This window comes from Stomoxys calcitrans, chromosome 5 (genome assembly GCF_963082655.1).
Source record: "Stomoxys calcitrans chromosome 5, idStoCalc2.1, whole genome shotgun sequence".
Lineage (NCBI taxonomy): Eukaryota > Metazoa > Arthropoda > Insecta > Diptera > Muscidae > Stomoxys > Stomoxys calcitrans.
Window position 1 is genome coordinate 149,753,286 of NC_081556.1, and position 27,710 is coordinate 149,780,995.

The 27,710-nt window shown below is 36.9% G+C and overlaps 1 protein-coding gene across 7 annotated transcripts; it reads right to left on the reverse strand.

The window, feature by feature from the left end:
- Positions 1-67: 67 nt before the first annotated feature.
- LOC106091704 (protein lingerer) lies at positions 68-27,161 on the reverse strand. Of its 7 annotated transcripts, none has more exons than XM_059368626.1 (18): positions 27,076-27,161; positions 17,338-17,517; positions 17,065-17,256; positions 16,810-16,993; positions 15,526-16,739; positions 15,177-15,461; positions 14,807-15,109; positions 14,515-14,726; positions 14,103-14,210; positions 11,838-11,945; positions 11,513-11,604; positions 11,013-11,449; positions 9,057-9,194; positions 8,850-8,975; positions 8,514-8,762; positions 8,282-8,440; positions 4,011-4,043; positions 68-1,636 (listed from the first exon to the last, which is right to left on the reverse strand). In XM_059368626.1, the coding sequence occupies exons 2-18, from the start codon at positions 17,485-17,487 to the stop codon at positions 1,538-1,540; spliced, it is 4,089 nt and encodes a 1,362-aa protein (XP_059224609.1). In that variant the 5' UTR covers positions 17,488-17,517; positions 27,076-27,161; the 3' UTR covers positions 68-1,537. The 7 variants fall into 7 exon arrangements, with proteins under 7 accessions (XP_059224609.1, XP_059224610.1, XP_013113780.2 ...); XM_059368627.1 differs by having other exon boundaries at positions 27,107-27,124; XM_013258326.2 differs by lacking the exon at positions 27,076-27,161 and adding an exon at positions 25,281-25,369 and having other exon boundaries at positions 14,103-14,192.
- Between the last annotated feature and the right edge of the window lie 549 nt (positions 27,162-27,710).

The following is a 27,710-nucleotide window of genomic DNA, read 5'->3' on the forward strand; positions in this document are numbered from 1 at the left end:
CCCCCCCCTCTCTCTCTCTCTCTCTCTTAGTTGCCATATGCTACAACGCAAATAAAACAAATGGGGATTTATAATTTTTGGATTCAATCATATTTTTGTTTTGTTGTATTTAATTTAAATATTAAGATTATTATAATTATACATATAAGATTAAACCGATTACAATTTATTTTGTTTTTATTATAATAAGTATGCTTATTTTTCTCTGTGTGTTTGTTTGTATCCTCTTTGTTTTTGTTTTTTTATTTTTGCCTGTTCTCCTTTTGTATTTCTATAAACTTTTGTTTGTTCAAAGAATTTTTGCTTTTGCTTTGCAACTCATGGTTTAGCTTTTTCTTTGAACTGACCTTTGTGGATGTGTGAATTTTTTTCTGTTTTTCCTTTTAGATTATAAACTTTAATAATATTTTTGTTTCTTCTTGTTAAATCCTTTATTATACCCACGCACAGTAGGGGTTTGTTTTGTTTGCATGTAATGTAATGTTGTTGGTAGGTTTTCTTTTCTGGGCATTGTTGTTTTTGTTTTTAGTTTATTTTAGTAGTGGTACGTACATACATATATATATAGGTTCTTTTTTTTTGTTTCTTTCGTTTTATTTTGTTGTTGTTTTCTTTGCAATAATATAATAATTAATTTTAATTAAATTATTTGTTTGATAATTTGTTATCATTGTTGTTGTTGTTGTTGTTATAAAAAGAGATGTGAGAATGCATGACAAATAGTATGGTGATTGGATGAATGGTTGGTTGTTGAATGCGTGGCGCTGTGTGGTTTTGTTTATGAATTGTGCAGAAGAAGAAGATGGTGGGTTTTTCTCATGACAATAGGCCGCTAAAGGATTGGAGGAAACGAGTAACGGCTTAAGGAGTGGGTGAATGTTTCTTACAAAACTAAACGTTTTGTTTGTATTTATTACTAAACGCGCGTATTTTCTCTTAATGTTGTGTATCCTAAATGTTTATAATGAAAAGTATTTTGTAAAATTATAGCAAAATGATAATAACCAAGACAACGACGACTACGACAAGTGTGTGGAGGGTGGAGATACGAGGTTAAAACATTTTTAAAAGATTGATTCCTAAATAGCGATCACTAACTATTTTTTTTAAAAACTGACGGAGATATTTTTAAACTGTGTATATAAACGACAATGACAAAGACAATGTCAATGTTGACGTGTGTTTTAAGTTGTATAGTATGGATGCTAATTTGCCGTTAGTATGGATGATGATGATGGTGAGTAAATTTGTTGGGTGAATTGTGGGCTTTTGCTTTCTATTCTGTAATACCAGGGGATGAGCTGGTTATTGGGGATTCTTTTTCATTTGTCAAACTTGTTGAACTTCTTTTGTTGTTAAGCAGCAGCTGTGGCGGCGGCGACGATTTCACTTTCAGTTGTTCCATATCAAAAACATTGCATGGTAATTGGTTTTGTTTTATGTGGTGGTGTTTATTCATATAAAGTTTTTAATTATTATTAAAGGAGATCGCCTTCAATTTTTGCAATAGGCTGTGTCTTATAAAAACAATATGAGCTTAATTTTGACCAGTCCAATAGGATGGAGAATATCCTTGTTTTGTAGCCGATTTTGATTGGCTACTTGTGGGTTGGCGTTGACCAGTGCTGTTCGAGTCCTAAAAGATAAATAAAGGAAATACAAACAAATATGATGAAACAGCGATAATAATCAAGGAGGATTTGTTTAAATTAAAAATCAATTCACATACTCTTCTATAGCAAAACTACATTAAAATCTAGCTATATAGAGGAATAACTAAATACCGAAATGAGATGATTGTGAACAGTCATACAAGTTTCCAACACTTTCATTGAGTGCGTCTTGTTTTTGTAAATTCAGTTTTTGAAAACTTTGCCACTTTAACGCTTTTGGTTTTCCGTTTTTTTTTTGTTTTATTCAATCAATCCCTTCCTGTGTTAAATGAGCGATGAAACACTATAATAGCTTAGTAATATAAATTACAATTAAATTTTAAAATAAAATCTCCAATCGTTGAATGGGTAGGAAAGGACAAAGAAAGCTTAGAGGGGAGGTAGCCGAAACTATTTAAATACCTACGAATGTATTTTATATTAATATATACTGTGTATACGTGTAACTTTCATCGAGTATGTTCTGTTTCTCCTCTGGTCATATTCTGATTTCTGGAATATTATCCTCAAACTTTTCTGAACATGTAAAAAATGGGCAAAATCGATATCAAAATGAGAAGCTCATATTACAATATTCGGTATGAATTTTAGGAGTTTTAATATAGGCTTGCCCAGATAATTCCTCTAAGTAATCAAATCCGTTCAAACATCAGTAACACATAAGGCATTACAGTGATCACACCTCTGTGAAGATAATTGCACGAGTGGTACCCCACAGGGTGGAGTATTTTCGCTTACATTTTGGATTCTTGTTATCGATTGTATTCTGTGGGGACTTGGGCGGCGGCGGTCAAGTTGTGCGCTTATTTTTGCCACCGGTAAGTTCGTAATTACTCTTTTTGAGGTTTTGGACGCAGCTCTCGGAGGTACGGCGTATTGGGCTACTGGGTTTGAATGCCAGGAAGACAGCTCGTTTTGTTCACGAGAAGGAGGGACGTGTCTGGATTTAGATTGCGAAGGGTGAAGGGTTTATTCTGTATAGCAAATTTAACTGGGACTTGAATCTGGAATCTAGGATGAAGAATTCCTTCGCTGAGTTCGTGCCAGGGGCTTGTTGGTAGTAAATGGGGTCGGCGACCCAGATTAACCGGTGCAACCAGTGCTGACCTATGGTCTGAAGGCTGTGTGTGCAAATAGCTCACACAAAGTCACCCTATGTTGCGTACCTGGTCAAAAAGATGTACAAGGTAACGAGAAGGCTGATTTGCTTGCCAGAGAGGTGCAAATCTTTCAACGTCTACAACGAGCTTCAATTACGTTATATAGGACATATTAAGCTAAATACACATTTTACTTGCATAGGCATTAGAAATGGCAAAACGTGCCGCGGAAGTCAGAGAATTTACTTCGCAGAGGAAAGTTATCATTTGCTATGCCGATGTCCGGCATTAAGTCATGGTAAAAATTACATACTGGGATCTTTTTTCTTTCACACATTGGAGGAGTTAAGAGGAATCAATCCAGAAATCTTTCATCCTACCATCAAAGTGATACGAGAGGGTGCATTAATGAAATGCGCCCGAACCATACGCGATGCCCATTGAACTACCCGGATCTGACAGAGAAAGGCTATTGAGGACTCACAATGGGCCAAAATATGGCCCGGGGCGAATACATGGACGTCTATGTCTGGTATCATCCTCATCCAACTTAACCTAACCTACAGTGATTACATCCGTAGAACTCACTAAAATGAAAATTTGTTAAAACTTTCAAAATGGGCCAGCCTATATCACTTGATTTGCACAACTACCCCAGGACCATGCCATCCGTCAGTTTGAAATTCGTAGTTTTTCAGGCCCTTTATACATGGTAAGCCGAGGTTAACCAGTTCATATCTTCGGCACTTGATAAAATCAGCAACAACACGTGCTTTGGGGACTTCTTCAAAAAGACCAGACAAGACTCCAACATTTGTAAGTAATTTATTTGGCCACCAAACGTGTGAGTGAAACGGCTGCTCTTCAAAAGTCATCTATCACCGGAGAATCTTTTCAAACTATTACGGACATCGGTTGCATTCTTAAAAGTGCTTTACAAGGTTCTGAATTTTTTTCTTTTAGATTATTTTAAAGGCTTTCTTATATACTCTCATGTTTTAAAGACTTTCAGTGTTTGACTTGTAGCAATCCTCCTGAATTCTGCGGACCAAATCCCGTATCGAGAAAATATTCATTAAAATTAATTGAAGGCTGGCCGGCAAATGGAAATCTATTCGTGTTAAGTATCCTTCCAACGCAAAGAGAAATAAACAGAACATGCCCTTCTTAATTTTATGTAGTTTTATATTGTCTATCTTCTAGAGATTATTTCTAAGAGAGTCTTTTCTCAACTTACCCGGCGGGATGAATTGTGAATCCTGCCGTCCATCTATTGACGTCCAACAAAAACCAAAAGAAATAATAATAAAAAAAAATCAAACAGGAGAATATTTCATGCATATATTGTTTGTTTGTTTTTATGGTTCGATTATGGATGGCAACCTTGGTTAAATTGTGTTGCCAGATGACAAATTTACATTACGAATGGCAACTTCTAACTGAAGTTGAGAATGTCAGTTGTTAATAAGACAATTTTCAGCAACCACTTTATTTTAAAGTAAATAGTTCTGATGCCAAAAGAAAAAAGGAGGCAATCCCAAATGCAGCACGTATTATGTGGTTTTTAAGTGAAATTATTCAACTAAGGATAGAGTGTAGAAATCACCATCACCGCAATGTACTTCAGCGAAATTGTTGATTGTGTGAAGACATTTTAGAGCAAATAAAAAAAAAGTGGCGTAAAAGAAATCTTAACAACACAGACTGTTGGCAAACAACAGAAGTGTCTGTATCCACTGCACTACACAGCAGCAGACCTACAGCAAATTTACTTGGATGTAAATCCAAGCTCTAAAGCTCTTTAGTGTTGAAGAAATGTTGAATGGGCATTAGCTAAAGAAAACCACTGAAAAGGTAGCAAACGGAGAGAACTTTTACACGTTAAAGAATAATAAAGAAAGAGAAACCCATATTTAACGTAAAGAAAGTTTTGGAAGGAGTACATAGATTTTAGCTTTTTTTGCATTGATTGACTTGTTTGTTGACATTTTTCTTTCCAAAACGCTATTATCGACACTACTTGCAATACGCTATGCTCATTTTTATTTTGGTTGCATTGCCCGACGACCACACAACTGTACGTCATTTGCTATCCATAATCGACCCATTAATTGAATTGATGATGAGGAAGAGTAGTTTAGTTTAATTTTAATTCTGAATTATTCATTTTTTTCTTCTTATTGATTGATTAAAGAGTTTATTGAATGAAGAAAAATGTATTGTTGTTTTAATTTAAATTGATTTTTATGTTTTTGATTGATTAGAATAAAAATGTTTGTTTGCGGCGAAAGGAAAGGAGAGATTTTTTCAGGATTTATAAGAGATGAAAGTTAATGAAATTGATGGAATATTGGTATTAATAGCTTAAAATGTTACTTTATAAACGAACAGTATTAATATAACACAGTAGGACTAGCAACCAAAGCCGTATCCAAATTGCTTCTCTCGAACGCATTGCTTTCGTTCGCCTAGTTTATTTGTAGAAGCTTTTTTTTATTAAAAATAAAAAGCCAAAGAAATCCGTTAGAGTAACACAATTCAAAGGATTTGGCTGTGGTGGGTAAGTCAAACAAGTATGATCAAAAACGATGAGTTATTTTGTGACACTAACTTAGTAGCTGTAGTTAAGTACGTAGACACATAAAACATGTTTTCCTCTGCAATATGGCAAAGTTTTGCAATACAAAGTATTGAATATTCGAAAAAGTAATTCAGACATTTGGGGATGACATCATAGTTTTAGAAAAAATTAACTATTTTTATTAAATATAATTTTGTTTAATCATAAACACCAATGGTATTATAGTTATTTTGTCGTTCAATTCGCAACACACATCGATGCCTTTTCCACACTCTACAGTGTGGAAATTTTACTGTCGTAAAATTCAAAGACAATGTAGCCATGCCCATCTGTGTGTTGCAATCACGTTACAGTCTTAAAAATAAAGTTGCCACTGGTTTTTCTTTTAATCATCAACCAGGTACTTTCGAAGATGGGCTTTATTCGATTATATCTTCATGTAACCCCATATAAACTGTGTAAACGAGTAATCTCGTTCGAAATCTCTCTATTGTGAATTATTTATTTCCTTATTGAACGAGAATTTTTGAAATTTAAGAAAAAAAAAAACTGCAACTGCAGTCGCGCACCATCAGCGGTAGAGTGGAGAGTCTCAGTGAGAGGTAGGCCGACACCGGATCTTGCTCCGAGAGATCGGAACGGCCTTGCTCACATATGAAGTTTGACAAGGATCGCCGTCACCTCCACATACAAATGTAATTACAACAACAACTTATAGCGCGCTGGCAACAATCCCAGCCAAATAGGATTTTGGGCAGCTACTTCTGCCGGAGTGGAGGCCGCCGTAGCGCAGAGGTAAGCATGTCCGCCTATGACGCTGACCGCCTAGGTTCGAATCCTGGCGAGACCATTAGACAAAATTTTCAGCGGTGGTTTTCCCCTCCTAATACTGGCAACATTTTTAAGGTACTATGCTATGTAAAACTTCCCTCCAAGGAGGTGTCGCAATGCGGCACGCCGTCAGACTCGGCTAAAAAAAGGTGGCCCCTTATCATTGAGCTTAACTTGAATCGGATTGCAGTCTTTGATATGTGAGAAGTTTGCCCCTGTTCCTTAGCGGAATGTTCATGGGCAAAATTTGCAATTTTACTTCTGCCGGAATATAGCCGAAAAGGTAACTTAGGAGATAAACTTCTATAGATCCCTTCTGAAGTCTCTGGGTCTACCAAGAGTGTTGCTGGGAAACAGACCATTAGATAATTCTTACTACTCAATTACCCATGGAATAGAGGATACTTCTCTGATAAGAGGCCTCCTTTTTTTGCCGAGTCCGAACGGCGTGCCGCATAGCGACCCCACTTGGTAGGACATTTTACCATGGCAGGATACCTCACAAATGTAGCCATCATTAGTAGGGGGATAACTACCGCAGAAAATTTCCCTAATGTTCACGCAGGGATTTGAACCCATGCGTTCGGCGTCATAAGCGGACTTCTGCGCTACGGTGACCTCCATGCTTAATCAGCATAAAATGTTCGTACAGCAGCATTTTTGCATTTCCGATTCCGATAAGTCCAAACTGGCGATGCCTACCACAAATGTCTCATATGTTCATATAATGTTCATATAAATAAGCGGTAAGGCCTCTAAGGCGACGTTCAATGTATCGCAGATGTTATTTTAATGAGTCTGTATTGCCGATAGATGTCACTTGCCAAAAATAAAAATTAAAAAGGGGACGCAAGCTATTGTAGTAAAAAAAAATTAAGTTTGTTGGTCGCTTTTCTTTATCTTCTATTAGTCTATTCTAATACACTACTACTTAATACCTATTTACAGTACCGGCGCGGGATAGCTGTGAGCACCATACAGGTCGGAACATTAACCTCCAATTTGTGTGGTGTTCATTGCTGTCACGAGAAGCTTAGCTGTGAGCTACCGGGCGCATCCACAGGTTGCGAACAGTGGAATTCTCCATACGGAGAAACAGCAATCGCGGACAATCAGCGGTATCGAGCGGAATGTCTCAGTGAGAGGCCGGGTGGCACTGGTTCTTGCACAAATACCGAGTGCCCACGATGCTCGATATGACAAGGGGAGTTATTGGCGCCCTTAAATAACCAATGGCCACCCTGTTCCCGGGGAACGAGCTTAGAGCTTGACGAGGATCGCCTCCTCCACATGAAAATGTGGCTACCACAACAACCTATTTACAGTCTGTTCGGTAATTTTAGGATATTTTCGGATTTATATAAGAGAATGTTCTCTTAAACCTTTTGTTTTGTTTGTTACTTTCTTGATTACGATATATGCCCACTAGGGATATTAAGGTTTACAAACATGGTTTTGGTATGTTCCAATAATGTGTGCAAATATTGATTTAAATTCGTTCACTCATCTTCAAATTATGGCATTTCATAACTTTGGGAACGAACTGGAGAAAACATTCTCTTGATCCTTTCTAAAGCCGAATATGAATGGCATAACGCATAAAGTTGCCTTTTGTACAAAGAATATTTGTTGTTGTTGTAGCCTTGCCAATGAAGAACTCCATCAGGTCAATATGATGATCTCCGATGAAAATTTTATTTATATTCTTGCCAGGATATTAACCCCCAGGCGTTCAGCGGCCTGAGTGGACATGCTAGCCTATACTTTACGAAGGCTTCAGGAAAAATGCGATAATGCGCAATGCAAACTTGATATGAGTTTCAAGTTGCTATTACCATATTCCTACATAAAATGTTCATTTATATTTAGGTTAGATCACATAAAAGCATTGTCGTAAAAACGTTTCTCCCGTTTTTTGACTGAATGATGAATGGTGGTGATTTTTTTTATGATTAAATCTATCTACAGATGCATAGCAATGTTAATCTCAATGTTAAACAAATTTGAATGTGTCGTTGTATAAGTTATCAAATCATTTCTTTTCTGGCACTTTAGTAATGAGCTGGAGCGATTGATTTTGAAGTGTTTGAAATTACCTGGTGAATTTGTGGATGTATCATGTGATGACCTGCAGTAGCAGGCATTGTGGATAAATACATGCCATAAGGTTGTGTTGATGTACCGCCAGCTGTTTGTGTATTCGCCATATTAAAGGGAGGAGGTGTGCCCGAATGGAAATTTTGCTTTTCATAAGACTGAAAATAAAAATGTTATCGTATTAGGTAAGCAATAATTTAATAGAATGCTTATTATAATGTAACAACTTACGTTGACCTTATTAAGTGCCACATGTCCTTTGCCATACATGGATGAAGTTATGTCAGAAGCTGTACCAGCTTGAGGAGGATTTGTTACATTTTGGGACTTTGTGGGTTGATTCACACTTGAAGGGTATGTTTTGTTGGTGTAGTCTTGTGAGGCTTGAGATAGAGCATCGTAGTTAGTTGAACCATAGCCTGTATTGTAAGAAGGTTTCGGGAATTGTCCACCTGAAGCTGTATTAGCAGCAGGAATTTGCTGTACATATATAAAAAAAAAAAAAACAAAAAGATAAATGTAAGCAAAAATCGGCACCAATGACAAAGCAAAGACAACACAACATACCGGATAAATAGCTGGTGTGCCATACTGAAAACTACCGGGCATGACATTACCGCCATAGAAATAAGCGTAAGGAACATTAAGCATAGGTCCACTAGAACCAGCTTGTTGTGACATTGTACTTGAAACCTTTTTCAAATATATGAAAGAAAAATAATTAATTTCATGTAACACTATGTTATTTTGTTAAATAAAAAAATGGTGCCTTACATTACTAACAGGACTGGAATTATTGTCAGTTCTGGTAAAACGACCATCAGTCATGGTTGAATAGGCAACCGATCCCAAATTATCGCGTCCAGCCCCAAGACTTGTGGGCGTCGTGTAATTCAAGTCGTAATAGCCTTGCTAAAAATTGTTTAGAAAATGTTAAATTAATTTTAAATCAAAATTAAATTCCTATTTATATCCACATTAAAACATTCACATATGCATACATGGGTATACATATGTGCATATTTACATATGTAATTGAGACACGCTTCTTTAACAATGTAGCCATGAATTAAAGATTCTTAGCAGTCCACGCTCTTTGCTAATTTAAACGTTCGGCTGTACGTTTTACAAAATCCTCTGATTTTTACATACAAATTAAACAAAAATTATCATCGCTCAAGAAGAATCTCTGATTTTGATTATTACGTATTATATCTGACATTGTTTTAAGCAGCTTCAAGAACATATACACACATATGCATGTACATATGTATTTCGTATGCATATGAAATTTGGGAATGGGAATTTATTATTTTTTTTTTATTAGATGCAATAGTGGGAATGATGAGAGGACGAATTATTTAAAGCAAGTTATATGAGATAGGTTCAATGCAATACAATAAAAACATTAATGTTTATGATTTAGTATAATGTCTGAATTTTAAACGTAACATTTTATATATAGAATGAGACTGACCGATTATTGCTGAATCTACTACATGGATTATGGAAGTGTTTCATATTGTTTTTTCCAATGCATTTTTTTGGTCCTATTATAAAGGGCACAATATATGTAAAAGTAGGTAAATACAGTTGAATCCGCCTAATTAAGGATTATTTAATTGAAATACAAATTATGTTGAAAATTTTTAATGATATCAGCCTTATTGAAAACAAGGGAATTAAACAAACCCCGCATTTTACTGTCCGGATTCGACTGTGTATATATAGGCATATAAAAAAAGACATTGACGTGAATTTGTGGGGTAATCGACCCGGAAGGAAAATTGTAAAAATTTAAAGTATTCATACTGAAATTTTGAGTTTTATTGGATATCTAATGAAATTGTGAATAGTTAAATGAAGTCAAAAATTACGTTCCATTTGCCCATACTTTAAGAGATACAACCATTTTAAAATCTTCATACTGAAATTTCGGGATCTCGTTTATATTGCCGAGTCCGAACGGATGGCCACAGAGCGACAACACTTAGTAGAGAAGTTTACACGGCTGATTACCCAGGGTAAATACCTGACAAATGCCGCTACAACTTGGTGTCAGAGTTTTAGAAGGATCGCCGAAGATCTTGGCGGCAATTCCAAGTTCGGCTAATGGGACAAATGCTCTGTTACAGCCATTTAAAGTAAAGTTTCTTTTTACTAATGCTAGAAATCATAAATTTTGGACATAATAAGGTGCGGACATTTAAATGCATGTAATGTACCAAAACTGATTTTTAAAATTGTTCTATTTGAAAAGCAGAAAGTACCAAATGTGTTTGAAGTACTTTAATTAGCTTTAAGGCAAAAAATGGAAATTAAAATTGAATTTCATAACAGTGGTGGCGAAATAAAATTACAAAAATCTTACTAGAATTGAAAGAAACCTTACGATGAGTGCTACAATTGGAACCATTTGGTAACTTCTTTGCGGATAAATTAGTAACCTAAACTGCATGAAGGTGAAAAAGCCTAATTTCTATAAATTAATCGGTCAGTTTTGAGGGAACAATTTGCTTATAAAACACCATAAATGAAGCGCCAATATGCGATTAGTTTATAAATGAAAAGGTAGGGGGTTGGATTGTTAGCAAAATTTATGATAATGAAATGCGATTTATATAAAACAAATAAAAACAAAAAAAAAAAAAAATAAATGAAAAACTATAAACAAATTATAAATGTTGGTTTGATTTGTTTGTATTGTGTTGCATTTCTCCATGAACTCACCACGTGTGGCACTCGCTGTTGCATCATTTGTAAATCCTCGTAAGAATAAACTGGTTGCTGATAGTATGGCAATGAAGTCTGAATATATTGACTAACCATTTGGATGTTGGGCACCATTCCACTACCAGCTCCGCCGCCACTACCACCCGTGGGCGCACCACTACTACCCGTTACACTACCAGTCTTATTCGCCGCCGATGATACACCACCGGATGATGCTGCAACAGCAGATGAGACACTGCCGCTGCCACTAACACCCGCTGAGGTTGCACTGCCACTATTCACATTGCTGTTGCTGCTGCTATTGCTGACACCACCGCCAACATTACCAACTCCGCCAACACCACTGCCACCGCTAGCAGACTGCGAGACCACATTCGATGCGGCATTGTTTGCAACGCTGCTATTCGAACTACTGCTATTGGCATTGTTGTTAGCTAGAGAAGAAGGATTGACATTTGAATTGCTTGTTAATGCACCTAAAGTGGAGGAGATCATACTATTTGTCACTGCATTGTTGGAGTTGACTGCACTTGACACGGAATTTACAGATGTACCACTACTATTGCTAATGGCATTGCTAGACGAAACACTGTAGGAGAAACAAAAAAAAAAGGAAGAAAGAAATACAGACCCAGTAATTAGTTAACAATTACAACAACAACAACAATTGTGTTTCGCGGAGGGGACAAAAAAGAAGACTACTGTTAATCTTTTTGGTTACGAAAAACAAAATGATCAAATTCGAGAACAAAAACGCATAAAATAATCAACAAATCAAAATTTTTTCAATACAAAAGGGGGTTGGTTGGCACTATTTCTTACCTCTCGTAATGCGAAGTATTTGACGATGTCGAGGTGGGATCCTTTAACTTTGCACTAGTACTAAAGTTACTATACTGAGAGGACGAAGTGTTCGTGCTGCCCGTGTACCTGTTTCAGTAGAATATACATTAATGACATCCACACACACACTCACTCATGCACACACACACACATCATAAAACATACAATGGGTGAACGTAACAATGGAAACTTTTAACAAAAACAATTTCAATAATTTATCAATGCTCTCTGTAAAAAGAATAAGTATTTTTCACTGCGGATAAAACTTTTTCTTGTATATGTATATAAGACCGTTATCCACAAGACATTAATTAATTAGTTAATAAAATACTAAATATTTGTAATTTAAGCCAATCCCAATAATTCTAAAATAGCGAATTTCGTGCGCTTGTAAACTAAAATCATCAGAGTTTATAATGGGAAATAGATTTTAAGAGTCCAGTCATTGGGTTTGGCGGCGGATAAGTCACCGCTCAAATATTTTTCTTATGTTCTGCCAAGATTTGAACACAGGCCTTCGTGCTAAGCTCCACCACATAGTGACCTTCCACATTGGTATTCGATGAGAAGGACACTTACCTTTTCCAAAGAATTTGTACTAGGCCCTAATTATTTCGGTTAACAGTAAATCTTGAACTCACATATAATACGCTTCATAACATTTTGTGAGGGAACTTTTTCCTCATAGTACACTGATGTTTCAATTATTTACAACTATAGAATGTTGGTTGGAGGGTTTGCTGCTAAGACGAACACAATAATGGTAGCCTAATTGGTAGCATTTTACCCCCCCTTGGCCACAATCCGGTGAAAATTGAAGAACTTTTACAGTCAAATTCGTCACGGACATTCAGTTGTCTATTAAATATAAGTCACTGTTGAATTTTTTAAATTTCAACAAAATCGGGTAATAAATAAAGCTTTTATGAACTTTAGACCCTTAACCGGGATATCGGTCTATATGACAGCTATATCTAAATACAGGCCGATCTTTACCATATTTGGGTCGGATGGCGGGTAGTCTAAAACTACTTACTGTTTCAAATTTCAGCGAAAATGGATACAAAATAAAGCTTTTAAGGGCTTTAGACCCTTTGTCGAGAGATTGGTCTGTATTTGGGATTTTCAGCGTAATAAATAGGGCTTTTATAGGCTTTAGACCCTTTATCGACATATCGCTCTATATGGCAGCTATATGTAAATATATTCCGATCTGAACCATATTTGGGTCCTATATTCGGAGGCTTGAAAATACTCACTGTTTCAAATTTCACCGAAATCGGTTAAAAAATAAAGCTCTTATATGGCAGCTATATCCAAATATAGTCCGATTTACACCATATTTAGTTCAGATGTCGAGAGGTTTAAAATAGCCCACAGTTTCAAATTTCAGCGACATCGGGTAATAAATAAAGGTTTTCTGGGCTTAAGACCCTTTATCGGGAGATCGGTCTACATCGCAGCTACATCTAAATATGGTCCGATCTGAATCATATTTGGGTCAGATGTCGGATAGCCTTAAGCTACTTATTGTTTCAAATCGAATAAAAAATAAAGCATTTATGAGCATTAGACCTTTGTCGGCAAATCGGTCTATATAATAGCTATATAAATTTGGTTCGAGTTGGCTCGTTCAAGAACTTAACCAGCGTGCATCAAAAAGACGTATCTGTGCCAAATTTCAGCTCAATATCTCAATTGTTGAAGGCTGTAGGGTGATTACAAACAGACGGACGGACAGACACACGGACATCGTTAAATCGTCTTAGAATTTTACGACGATCAGAAATATATGTATATAGTTTGTAGGGTCGGAAATCAATATTTCAATGTGTTGCATACGGAATGACTAAATGAATATACCCCCTATCCTACGGTGGTGGGTATAAAAAACTGAAAATTAAATTCTTATCTTAGTGGTGCATGCCTCCTAGTCATGTGGTAACCCTAATTTCTTAACTACACAAACATTAATAAAAACGCAAGACTTAAACAGACCCACTTAGAATCGAACTCACGGCTCCCACACTGATTTGTTTTATCCCAAAAATATTTTGAAATATTTCATATAAATATCCTCAGTAGTACAATTTTTCTCTTTTGTTAAATGTTTCGACTGTTACGATATGTCCCGCAAGTTTATACAATTGTACTGCTAATTTTTAACGACTTTTTTCTTTTGTTTGCAGTCCTTACACTCACAAACAGTTGTTCGAGGGGGAGAGGGGGAATAGACATACATACCCAGTACTGTTTGACAACCCAGTTGAACCATAAACACTTTGGCTAGACTGGTAGGCATTCTGTTGCGATCCATATGCCGATGATAGATAACTGGAATTTGAGTTTGCCCTAATCGACAGTAGCGACAGTAGTTAACCACGCACACGCACGCAATTAGGGAAATCAACAGAGAATTATAACAGCAGCAGGCAGTTTAAAGCATTCACAATCGGTTAAAATCATATGGGAGTTCATATTAAATGGGTATGTGGGTGGGTGGTTAGTGAAGAAGGGAAGAAAAAAAAAAACAAATCATGGCAATATGTTAGCATCAACAGGCCTCAAAATCAATATTTTTAAACATTAGTAAAATCAAAGTAAAATAACGTAAATGGTTATCCAAAAGATAAACCCCAAATATTGAAGTACTTACGTTGCACTATTACTGCTGCTGTTACCACCAACTGAAGGAATGTTTTGCGTTGAGTTAGCCACACCGCCAACCCCTGCCGAGCCTCCTGTGACATTCGAAGCCCCCTGTCCAGCTTGAGCTGCTGACTGCTGCTGTTGTTGTTGGTATGAAGCCATAGAATTTTGTTGATACGATCCATATGCTTGAGGTTGATATGAATTTGCAACTGACGACTGTATAAAGATATGGTTACATACATTTTTGCGGTTATAAATTAAACAAAAAACTTTTGTGGTTTGCTTCAATTGTTTACCTGTACATTTCCATATGCTGAATTACTATAACCTTGAGATGCAACCGACGGTTGATACGCATTGGCAACACCTTTATTGGAGACATTGGCGGCGCTTTGGTAAGAGCTTTGATAGGCTGTTGCAGCGGTACTGTTTTGTTGATAGGGATCATTTTTCGTTAATTGATCCAAGGCATTGGAGCCAGCCGAACCGCCCACGCCTTGCCCAGCTGATCCACTTACTCCACTAATTTGCTGTGTCTGCTGTTGCTGTTGTTGCGAAGCAGTTCGCTGCGTGTAGCCAGCTGCTGTAAGTGTATCCGCCTAGTACAAACCATAACAAGCCATTAAAAAACATTACTTTAATGAAAAAAGAAAAGGCAAAACATACCACCAGATGGGAGTTTGGCAAACCTGCTGTCAGCGATTGTTGTTGCGTAACCGCTTTGGTTTGATCGTACGCTGAGCCGCTAACATCTTGCGGTGACTGCACCAACGATTTTTGTTGCGCCTGCTGTTGTGTCTGTTGGCTATCCAATGTTACAGAGGTATTGAATTTTTCCGACAAATTTTCAAACGATTCATCTGTATTGAAGTCCAAACCTCCAAATTGTACATCGATATAACCGATGTTATTTAAAGAATCACTAGGCATTTCAACTGCACTTGAAGGAATCTATAAGGAAATTTTTGCAATTTTTTTTTTTTTTGGATCTCTAAAATTAAATTTGCTCTCTTACCTTTGAAGGAGGTGGAAGTTTAGCACGTGCCCGCCGCACTTGTGGTTGCTGGCCACTTTGCATCTGTGACGTAGGATCCGACGATATCGCCGTTGATGATCCCGTACTGCTCGTTCCTGTACCAAACACATTAGCATACGATGTTGGATATTGCACACTGTTTGGATTCTGGGCATAGCTAGCCATGGGCTGCTGTTGCTGCACATTACCCACTACTGATTGGCCGGCTGAATTTTGCGATGTTAATGAATTGAAATACTGTGATTGCTCCACCGACAGCGTAGTCGATGACTTCATCTGTTGTTCGAGATGCTGCTGCTGTGCTTGCTGCACTAAATTTGCTGCGGCAGTTGCTGCATTTGAGAAACTATCAACGGCACTGCCGTACTGTGAACTACTCAAGTTGCTGCCACTTATGCTGCTGGTGCCACCTGTTAAAGAGTTGCCGCCGCCAACAGAGGACTGTTGTTGTGGCTGTTGCATTTGCGGCGTACTACTTACTGCGGCACTGTACTGCATAATTGGCGTTGCCGTTACAGATGACAAATTGCTGGTGGCATTATCGTCAAGGCCCGTATTCACGGCATTGCTGCCTACTAAGGAATTCAAATGAGATCCTTGTGATTGTGTCTGCATTGAACTGCTGCCAATCACTGATGTGCCCAGGTGATGATGGTCCAATCCCTGTTGCGAACTTAAATCGCTCGTCATTCCTGTTGTGTTTGTGGTGCCTCCTACACTAGCTCCACTGCCGGCTAAGCCGCTACTGAGAACACTGGCCGCTGTCTGATTCGGTAGGTTACTCGTTGTGAACACCTTGCTATCCTTGAGGGAGCCAACATATTCCTCATTATCCCAATCGCCCCAGGCATCGTCTTGACTCTGCTGCTGTTGCTTTTCGGCATTTTGAGCTATGGTATTGTCCCAAAGCTCAACCTCTTGGTGATCGTCGTTAGTGTTATTGTAGCGCGAACTATAACCACCGCCGCTGCGATCACCACGACCTCCGGCACCACGACCGCCACCCATACGGCCACCACCTCTACCTCCACGGCCTACATAACCACCACCACGACCTCCGCCAACGCCACGGCGGTTATCACCTCCACCCACACCACGTGGGCCGCCGCGATAGTTATCGTTTGTACGATCATCTCGGTCGCCACCGCCTCCTCTGGAATTGCGCTCATTTTCACGAGCCTCTCTGCCACGCCCTAAAAATTAAAGGAATATTATGAAGCAAATTATTTGTTATTGATTGCCTGGAAAAAAAAATCAACTTACATCCACGGCTGTCCGAACCAGCACGACCACCACGATTACTGCTGTTGCGATTACGAGATTTTTCGCGTTTGTCGGTATTGGCGTTGCCATCGGCCCAATCACCATCCCCACCACCTCCATTATTATCCTGTGCAGCATTTGCAGCTTTGTTCTTTTTCTTCTTAGAAGATGTCTCAAATGCTCCCTACAATACGCAGATATAAACATTGTTGAAAGTATGACGAAAAACAAAAATTTGTTGTTGTTTCATCTTACCACTGGAAGTGTTTCTAACAGAAATAGCACTGCATTATCCATATTGTTATCACATTCATATAGAGCACAGCAGACCTCCTCCTCAGATCTCTGTGTCATCTCTATGAGTGTGGCTACTTTTTCACGCATCTGTGGATCTTCTGACGTATTGCTGTTGGTTATCTGAGCAATGCGTAACTGTTCTGCTGTTGGCTACAAAAAAAAAAAAAAGAATTTACACAAAAAGCAAGAAAACTCGTTAGTCAGTATAGTTTAAAATGATGTTCGATTTACCTTTGGGTGAGATTTTTCCTTTTCTGTCTTTGACGTGTCCGTCTTCTTGTGTGAAGCCTGTGAAATTGAGTCTCCGCCACCACCTCCACTACCAGAATTTGATTTCTTTTGATTGCGACTGCCGCCGCTATTACGGATTTGTGTGCTCATATTCTATGTACACTGTATTTACAAAGTAAGCTAAAAACAAAATAAAAAAACCATAAATTCAAAATTATAGCATTTGCATTAAAATGTTGGGATAGCATTAAATAATTTGTTAAAGTGAAATCTCTTCTTGTATTATTTCATAGAAGTGTATAAAAACCACTGCAGGTTGGATTTTTTTCTTCATATTTCTAAAACTTCTCTTGCTTTAGTTAGTTTAAAACTCCACGATTTTTAAAGAATTCGTCCGCAGCCAATCGGTTTTATGTTTAGTAAACTGGTCCCCATGTCAAGGTTGTTTTTCATCTTTGTACCGTTTTCAAGAACGGTGTTCTTTCGAAAGCATCATTGTGTATAGGGAAGCATCATTTGTCACAACGGATAGTGGAATGCCCCATATATAACTTTATAAGCCCAACAACTTGCGAATGTTTACTTCTGCTTATTTAAATCTTAAGTCCCCAAAGAAAAATGGGCACCAAAAGTGTAACTCCTTCTGTTCGCTAGTGTGGGACACACCCAAACGACGACCTCACAGCTTCTGCAGAAGTGGTTACCCAAAAACCTTCAATTCAAAAGCGTAATAAACCTATCAAAATTACATCTCGACAGTTCGAAAATAGAGAACCTGCAAATTTCCACTGGGACTTTTTTGCAGCAGAAATTTGCAACTTTGAACAGATGTTTTTTAAAGGTCAGCTGTTTTATAAAAAAACAGCCGTTACATGAAAATACAAAAGCTAACACCAAAAAGACAGAGGTAAGTAAAAAATAAAAATATTGTTTATTATCAAATTTGTTTCATTTTTATTTACTTTTAATGACGATTCAAGGCAGCAGCTAGTATTCAGCTACAGAAAACTTGCCAAATGAAGTTGTAATTTTACCTCAAGTCGATTCTTCTACATTAGAAGGTTAGTGCAAAATTTGCAGAATTATTTGGAAAATCTTGAAAAATTAAATCATCGAATTCTTCCAGACACCAACAAAAGAGCAATGATCGGTTTCTTGTTTTGATGGAATAATCCTCATCAGAGAAACCAACACCGTCCCTTTGAATTTGTTAAGGAGGGAAGATGTTGACATGGTATTTAGTGGGTCTGGCTGGGCAGTTAAAAGTTACGCACAGTGGGATTGGGAAAAAATTAGTGCAAATTAGTCCATAGCCGCCACATGAACAAATAGAAATCTCCCTTAGCCTCATGTCAGAGGTCGCGGCAATTTGTCAAGCCACAATACCCAGAAGCATTAGGTGGTTAGTCCAAGGTTCCTTTGTCAGCACACCAAGTGCTGGCGACAAGGGACTTGAGAACGTTGTTTCTACCTTTGTGTACGGTGATGGCATGTAAAGCAGTTGTAGTCTAATGCAGCCTTCGAAATGCATGCTGATGCTCGGCGAATCGAAATTGTCCTAAAGGGGGATCGGAAGGAGTAGTTCGTCATGAGTCTTGGCTACTGATGAAAGAAAACAGATCGGTCTGTGCGACTTCCCCTTGCTCGTGTCGTTTCCAGGTTTCAGTAGCGGGATCACATTGCCCATCTTCCAAACATCGGGTTGTTGTTGTTGTAGTGTTCAGACAGACAGAGGACAGTTGTAAGGTACTCGACTCCAGGCAGATCCAGATTCTTCAGCATCAGTGTAGAGATTCCGTCTGGGACCAGCGACTTGGCGCCACGAATGACATTCGTAGCTTCGTGCACTGTAAATTGTGATGGATGTCTAGCGGCACGGAGATCACAAATACTACAAGTTGCTTCAGTTGAGCCCCTTCGGGCTCAACTGAAGCGATTGTTGATGATGACCTTGATTTGGAGGTTTTTATTTATCCGGATAATGGCTTTGCTTTAGTTGCATCCCAGTGAAGGATATCGCTTTAGCGTTGAACAAATTGAAGTCGAAAGCCGTGTGTGCTGATGGTCTCTCTGTTGAATTTCTAAAACATGTTTTTCCTTTCATAAGTGTGTGGGTCTTGAATCTTATTAACTCCATTTTAACGACTACAGTATTCCCTAAACATTGGAAATTGCTCGGGTTGTGCCCATACCCAAGTGTAAAACTATTAATTGTCCTGATGACTTACTGACAGATCTCTATTCTTCTTTCGGTCTTGTTGAAAGTATGTGAGCTCATAATGAAAGACCAAACATTGTTGCATGCTAGGGCTAGTATTTTCAGTGCGCAGTTTATCTTTCGTGAGGGCCATAGTACGACAGCTCTCTTGATGCATCTTACAGACCACATACAGAGTGAAGTTAATGCTAGTATGTACTGTACCTTGGTTTTCTTGGACTAACGAACGCTTTTAATCCTGTTTCTTATGTTATTTTGATTCGGAAACTCAGAGAAGACTTGAATTTATCTTATTCCGCATGTAAGCTAGTAATGTTGTATTTATGTGGAAGACTTCAGTCCCTTTTCTTCTGCAGGGATCAGTGTTGGGACCATTTCTTTTTATACTTTATGTTAACGATCTTTCCAGAGGCCTAAATGTTACCCCCTGTAGATTATTTTTATTTGCTGATAATGTTTTACACGCTCCTTGGAGACTAATATTAATATTTTCTTGAATCGACTTCTTCAATGGACTTGAAGTAATTCGTTATTAATAAATCCCTGAAAATCTAAGGCATTTATGTTTGGTAGTTCTGTTGCCAATTTGAAAATTTTTTTTTTGGGCAAGAATAAAATTGACTTTGTCAATCAGCATAATTGTCTGGGAGTCATTATTGGCAATAAGCTTAGTTTCGAGCCCCATGTGAATTTGGTGACAGCGACAGTGTAAAGGTCATTGCGTAGGATTTATCCTACGAATATATATAGTATTTAACTACATGTGTGCAGGCAAGATAGGCACACGCTCTTCTGATGCAACGGGTTTTATATGGACTTGAATTGGTGGCCAGAACATTTGGTCGAGTGTTGTTAAATGTGTTTTTAAATGTTAAATGATGTTTATTTTTTCTGATTCGTCTCGGACTGCTCAAATTATTACCAAAATTCTTTGGGAAGTGTAGGACTGCTCAAATTATTACCAAAATTCTTTGGGAAGTGTGGTGCCCCGGAACTAGTCCACCAGATGTTTATTTTTTCTGATTCGACTCGGACTACTCAAATTATTATATACTATTATTTACATCTACAATCTACATTTGAGAAATCTTTTGCTCGAGTTTGAAATCAGTTGCTTATGAAACTAACAAAATTTTCTCATTCCAATAATGCTTTTAGATTAAAGGTTTTTCTTCAAATTTCTACACAGAAAAAATAGCCTAAAAATTTTTAATTAAAAATTTAATTAAATTTGATTCAATCATGAAAATAAATTCGTTTTCAATTAAAAAAAAATTATTTTTTCCAATCAATATTTTAATTGGATATAATTTTTTTCTTTCAATTACAGTCGTGATTGAAATTTTTGCATTTTTCACTTATATAAAATTAAAATAATTGACTCGATTAATTTTTTTATTGAATCTGAAAGAATTTTCAATCAAGCGTGATAGAAATTTTTTTAATTTTCAATTAAAACACTACAAATTGGTCTGAGACCCTTTACCCCCTTCTTTTATAATATGTGCGCTGTAGCCTTTAATTGATTTTACTTAACTGGTAGGGGATTTCAGGACCCATACGTCCCGCATTTCGGTAAATTTATAGGTATACCATGGTAGATGGTTCAACGAACCGAATATCAAAAAACGTTTTAAAAAATTTCAATCATATTTTTAATTGGATCAATTAAAAATTTGAACAAATCTCAATAATTTTTTTAATTGGATCTTTAAAAAAATTGAAAACATCAAAATTTCTATCATTTTTTTTTAATTGAATATGCAATTTTGAAAATTTTTATTTCTTCAAAAATGGTGATTGATATTATCATTTTCTTGACTGAAGCAGTTTCAATTAAACAAATAATTGGATCAATTAATAATTAATTAATAATCAAAGATTTAAAAACATTTTTTTTTGCTAGTTTGCTAACTTTAGGGACATTTTTTTTTCTTGCTGAATTTTTTTTTTTTTGTGATTGGGGAACAACTTGTTGTTGGCTAAGTAATATGTAATATTTAAATCAATTTAATTTTCTTTGGTACGTGCGTATTTAAATTGGGCTATGCTACAATGTAATTCGTTTTTTGGCCCTCGTATCTTCTATTTTACAAATGGAATTGAATAAATAAAGAAATACGTGATCCATAATCTCGTGCTGGTAATTTATGCACTCTATAATCGCCTTGATGATTAAGCAATATTTATTCATTCCGAAATGAAATAAATACAATACTGATATAGGCTGTGTCTGAATGGTATTTACACATTCTTCAAATGTGTGGCAAAAATTGTTGAATCATGACTCACTAAAATATAAAAATAACTGACGTGAAAGGAAGATGTTTAAGAGTAGATTGTAAAAGAAATTGTATCACTAATATGTTAAAAAAAATTACATAACATTCAATTTTATTTCTCAAGCCCTTAGTTCGTGAGCGTTTCTTTTTCCATTTCTTCGTTCTAGTATGCAATATCTTTTTCTATGCCAAAATTTTTTGTTATTCTCTGTCTAAGCCATTCTCATAACATAACCTAAACTATACAAACAGAACTCTTAGGTTTAGTTTGGCGTATCCGTCTACGGGACTAATTGGCGCTGAAAACGTTGACTCTAAAGTTAGTGATCGCTATCATCGATGCAATTCCATGGCAGCTGGTTGTGCGTACCGGATTGATCCGATGAAGTCCTTCACCGGCAAGGTCTGCCCTCTCAGCCCCCACACTGCTACAAAAACAACAACAACATCGATATAAGGTTTAATTTGGCTTATCCTCCTATGGGACTAAGTTGGCGCTGAGAAGGTTGACGTTGTCTAAAGTAACTGATAGCTTTTATCGATATATACTGTAAACGATACAGACCTTTATCAGTTACAGCAGGAAATAACCCTCGCAACTTTTAACTAAGGCTATTTAATAAAAGCTGCTATTACAGACTCATATCGTAAATTGTGATCAAAATACTTTCCCGTATCCAAGTAGATATCAGCCGACATCAAACAGACGATAGAACACCTACAAAAAACTCTTACGTTAGTCGTTCAACAAAGTCTGGTGCCATAACTAAAATAATAACATTGTAAAAGTGATACAAAATCCATTAAATCCATAACAAAATCTAACAAATACTTTGGATTTTTGTGGCCTTCATTAGAAATATAAATTTCTTGCGATATTCATAGTCATAACAACTGCGCAAACAAAACATGATGAAATTAATACGCAATACAGAAAATAAACTAAAAAAAAAATAATAAATGATGGCAACATTTTTAATTACCTAGTTCATCAGAGGAGGACTTTACGGTGAAAAAATTAAAAGTTCGTTCAAATGAAATCGTAAGAGATAAAGTAAAAATAAGGTTATTCCCTGGCGACACTTATGAATATTTCCGCCTTGCACAAGAAAGAAAACGCAAAATACTAAAAACTGAACACAGGAAGTAACGTAGTCCTTCGGACGGATCATTCAAAAGACTGCGATCACCTAATTGCCATCTTAACCCTTAGAAAACGAAGACGAACATTAGCAGCATGGGTGCAAAAATCTTTGCTTATTTCGCTTTCTTGGTTTGCAGTTATAAACAAAGGAGTAGAAAGCTGCGTACCTAGAACCACCATGTGAATGAAGTATGATAGTAGATCGACTGTATCCTCTAACTTTTTCCTGTATCTGCTTCAGATTGTCAGGATAAAGAAGCCAATGAAAACTTTTGAGCATTAGACTGAAATATACTGCTACGCCCTAAAAACATTGACGATTACTTTATTTCTGCCAAAGGAGAGAAAATAGAGCTCATTTAACTATGAGATTGAATATCACTAGAATAAAGAAAACAAAAAGGCGTTAAGTTCCGGCCGGGCCGAACTTTGGATACCCACCACCTCGGATATATATGTAAACCACCTTTGGTCATAATCCGGTGTAAAATGTATAAATTATGCCCCTATAGCAGCTCTACCGAAAAATGGTCCGATTTGGACCAAATTCGTCAGGGACATTGAGTGGTCTAATAAGTACAAGTCATTACTCTGTGCCATATTGCAGAAAGATGTCGAAGGCCATTACACAACTCACTGCCCCAAATTTTGGCGACATCGGACAATAAATTCGTCTTTTATTGGCCCAAAACCTTAAATCAAGAGATCGGTCTATATGGCAGCTATATCCAAATCTGAACCCATCTGAAGAAGGATGTCGAAGACCCTACAAAACTCACTGTCGCAAATTTTGGCTAAATCGGGCAATAAATGGGTCTTTTATGGGAGATCGGTATACATGGATCGATATAGCCCATCTTCGAACTTCGAACCTGCTTATGGACAAAAAAAAATCTATGCAAAGTTTCAGCTCAATATCTGTAGCGTGATTTCAACAGACAGGCGGACGGCCATCGCTAGATCGCCTTGGAATTTTACGCTGATCAAGAATATATAAACTTTATAGGGTCGGAAATTGATATTTCGATGAGTTGCAAACGGAATGAGTAAATTAATATATACCCCCTATCCTACGGTGGTGGGTATAATTACAAAATTTCAACAGATGGATTGATTGGTAACAGACAACACGCTATTGGCAGATGTTTCAAGGTCAGACTAGGGTCCCTCATCGTATTTTAGCCAGAAGCATCACTGGATCTAGCCAATACAATGCGTTTGTCAAGAAGTACAATAGCACTTTCTTGTTGCGCTCTTAAGGTCTTTCAGGGGATTTTTTCTATTCTTTTGGTCCATATTTTGCTTTGCGATTATAAAATTATTTCATTAAATTCCAACATGTTTGCGGCTAACGAGCATTTTTTGCCTCTCATTTTGTATTTTCACTTTTCCGGTAATAATCTGCGTCTTGTTGCTTATTTCAATGCTAACTGATATTGGCATCTAATATTTATCACACCTAAATTTTCACCGCAGCCCTCGCATTTACACATGGAAATGGTTGACTAAAAAAATCAGGTCAAATGTAGACGCAATTGCCAACGGTGAAATGAAAAACAATTCGAAGCGATACACAATCACAATAATAGGAAAAGCAAGCATTTCTATTTCTGTCTGCACTTCCTAATTCATTCTCTGAACGCTGCAATGTTGCTGCTTGCTATATGCACAGGCGGCGGGCGGTTGTTCGTTCGCTCTCTTTCACTATGTAAACAATGTTCCGGCGTTTGCAAGTAACTCACCCCCCGCCGCTTACTGCAACAACAATGAACGACGACTCGTGGATGACTGTCGGTCTACACGCACTTATGAAAAATATAAATGTAGATTGCAAAGGTTTTTTTAAGCAGATCACCGCTTAAAAAATTAAGAAAAAAACAACAACACGCACACACATTCACATGAAACACAGTTCATTGAGCTTTCCCCCATGACCAAATTCAGGCATAGAGGACCAGTGGTGTAATGTGGGCCCCAATACGCTCCCAAAAACAAACATGGGACATAGAAAAATTGAAAACTCTTCAAATATACCAAACAGCCACTACATTTCCAAGATGAAAAAAAACTTAGCTGATGGGGAATATAGCTCAGATCACGTCGCCTCTAATATAGATATGCCGAAGAAGACAAAGGCACAGAGAAGAAAAACACATTTCCCTTTTGGCAACATCCATAAGATTCATTGAATATCGCTACATTTGTACATTTTCTTAGGAATTTCCAACACTTTCATATATATAAACACAAAAGAACACTTTGGATTACTCAATTATTGGGGAAAAAATATTGGTAGTACCTTATTTTTAGTGTTAACACAAAAAATTGATTGATTTACAACAGACAACTCCGCTCACTTCGGGTTTTCAAAAATTTCTTTTGTGTTCGGCTTTCATGAAACTCATATGGTTGGTCTGTTTTAACCTCAAACAGTGTTGCCATGTGTGTTTGTGTTCGGAGTTTGTTCATATTTTAACCCAAATAACACATACAAAATCGTCCAATGAAGAAAACTGCTAGAAGCTGATACTACGTTTACTGTTCGCAACGAATACATTTTTTTTTTAGGTAATTGATATTGACATAAAAAAATCTTAATAATTTTATTCAGTAGGTCATCCCCTCATTGCTGAATCATTACATCGCCTCATTTTAGTAAGTGTTAAGGTTTCAAAAAATTTTTTTACTGTTCTAAAAGCAATTTTGTTATATCAGTTGCACCAGTTCATCTTTCACATTATATTATTAACTATTATTTTAGACCTTTTAGAGCTATAAGAAAATTTAAAATAAAAATGAGAAAAAGTATGATGGGAAAACCTTACAAGGCAACCATCATTTGTAAGCCCCTGGTTGGAAAGATAACAAAATTTTCTGCACTATGGAGCAGCTAGAAACAACGTATGTCCCGATTGTAGCTTGGGAACACACAACACACGTCACCTCTTAACTGTCCAGCCAATCGTACACAACTTAGGACCATATCTCTTTGGACGCAACCGAACTTAGTTTGAATTTTTAACATTATACTGCAACAACAAAAACAACTTATTAATGATTGCTAGCCGATATAAATTTTAACTTAATAAAGCGTTCGTGCTGTTGTTGTTTAATGTTTAAGCGTTGTGTTGTACACTGGGGCAGCAGCTCTTGCCGATGAAGGACTCCATCGACGTACAACTCGCTGTCATGGGATTACTCTTTTTGTGGTTGTGTGTAGCGTTACACCTCTTTGCAGAAAAATTTTAAGGCCGAAAGCTGTTCTCCCTTACTAATGCACAGGCGAAGTAAAATCGAAAAATTGTGCTCTATAAACACAAGACAAACATTATGTTTTTGTTTGAACAAAGATTTCGAATTATATCAACATGTTGTTATTGTTATACAGTATACATAAAAAGTTCAAGCTAATCTAAAGTGTGCAGTTCATCTTAGTGTCAAACATGTTTCTCGACAAATAAACTTGCTTACAAATATGAATTAAAAAATCGCCGTGTCGGGGGAAAGATAAAAAAAGTCTTATCTGGCAACCCCAAATTCTAATGACAAGCGAAAGACAAAGATAAGTATACACAAAATAATTTCAAACACTATAGCCATCCCGCATGTGTCATACTTCGTGGGAGACGAAACAGAGGGGGAGAAAATCACACAAAACTTGAAACACCGGATAAATTATATATTTCTCGGATGTCGTTATGATTTTGTAAAATACCATGTAAATCATAAACATATTTTTCAATTCCAAACAAAACTCAAGCAATTCCATTCATAAATCGCAATGTTTTTTGACGTTTCTCGTTTTCCACATGATGAGACGCCGCCATTCGCCATTTCAATTGTATCACTTATTATGCTATTCGTCCTTTTTAGTTTCACTCAATATGCAATCTTGTTTCTCATTCTACACGCTTGCTGCTACTTCGTCTGTGATTAAAGTATATGAATCCAGCACCACTGCGGACATGTTATAAATCATTTTTTTACCGCACTACTAATATTAGAACACCAGAGATTTCACTTAACATATGTAAGCTAAGCACTTATTAACTAATTTAACGTTTTTACAGAATAAAAGAAAAACATGGAATTACTTTCAATCTTATGATTTTTCTTACGACCAACCTGCAGCGCTGATAAAAACGCGTTTGGGTAAGAACAGGGATGAAAAGTGTTTCGTGCGAGTACTGACTATCATAATCGGTACAAAACCAATTAGAGAAATAGCTATAATAGTTGTGTTTTATTTACCCAAAAAGTGGATTTTGTCGTTTTTTTTTTGTATGAAAAAAAAAAAATACTTGCTAAAAGCCGGTACACAGAATTAGCCAGTTTGGTAAAGTGAATGTATCATTTATTGTTGTCATGCGCTTGTCAAAAACAAAATAACAAAAAAAATCCGCAAATTTGGAAAATAAAATAACTTTTTTGGGTATTGTTAGCACCGATTTTTGTGATCAGTACCTGCACGCCATAGTTTTAATCCCCGGCCTAGAACTAACTTTCAGATTCTGAACACATTCTGTAGAAGTGGTACTGAGTTCTATGAGCATAAAAGTACAGACATTTAATCGCCACTGTATGAAATGCTCACAAAATAGGCACAAATCAACTCTGCTTGTCTTTGTTATGAGATATTGTTTGACATTTGTTTGTGTTCTGGCGAAGAATAGAGTCCGTCGTCAAATGAAGTCAGTACTAGGCTTTACTCAAACGCGTTTGTACCATC

Coding starts and splice junctions, on each gene's coding strand:
- LOC106091704 (XM_059368626.1), bottom strand. CDS start 17,487: ATGAGCACACAAATCCGTAATAGCGGCGGCAGTCGCAATCAAAAGAAA. Junction 14,727..14,806: donor CAGCATATGGAAATGTACAG/GTAAACAATTGA, acceptor ATCTTTATACAG/TCGTCAGTTGCAAATTCATA. Junction 4,044..8,281: donor TACATCCACAAATTCACCAG/GTAATTTCAAAC, acceptor GGACGTCAATAG/ATGGACGGCAGGATTCACAA.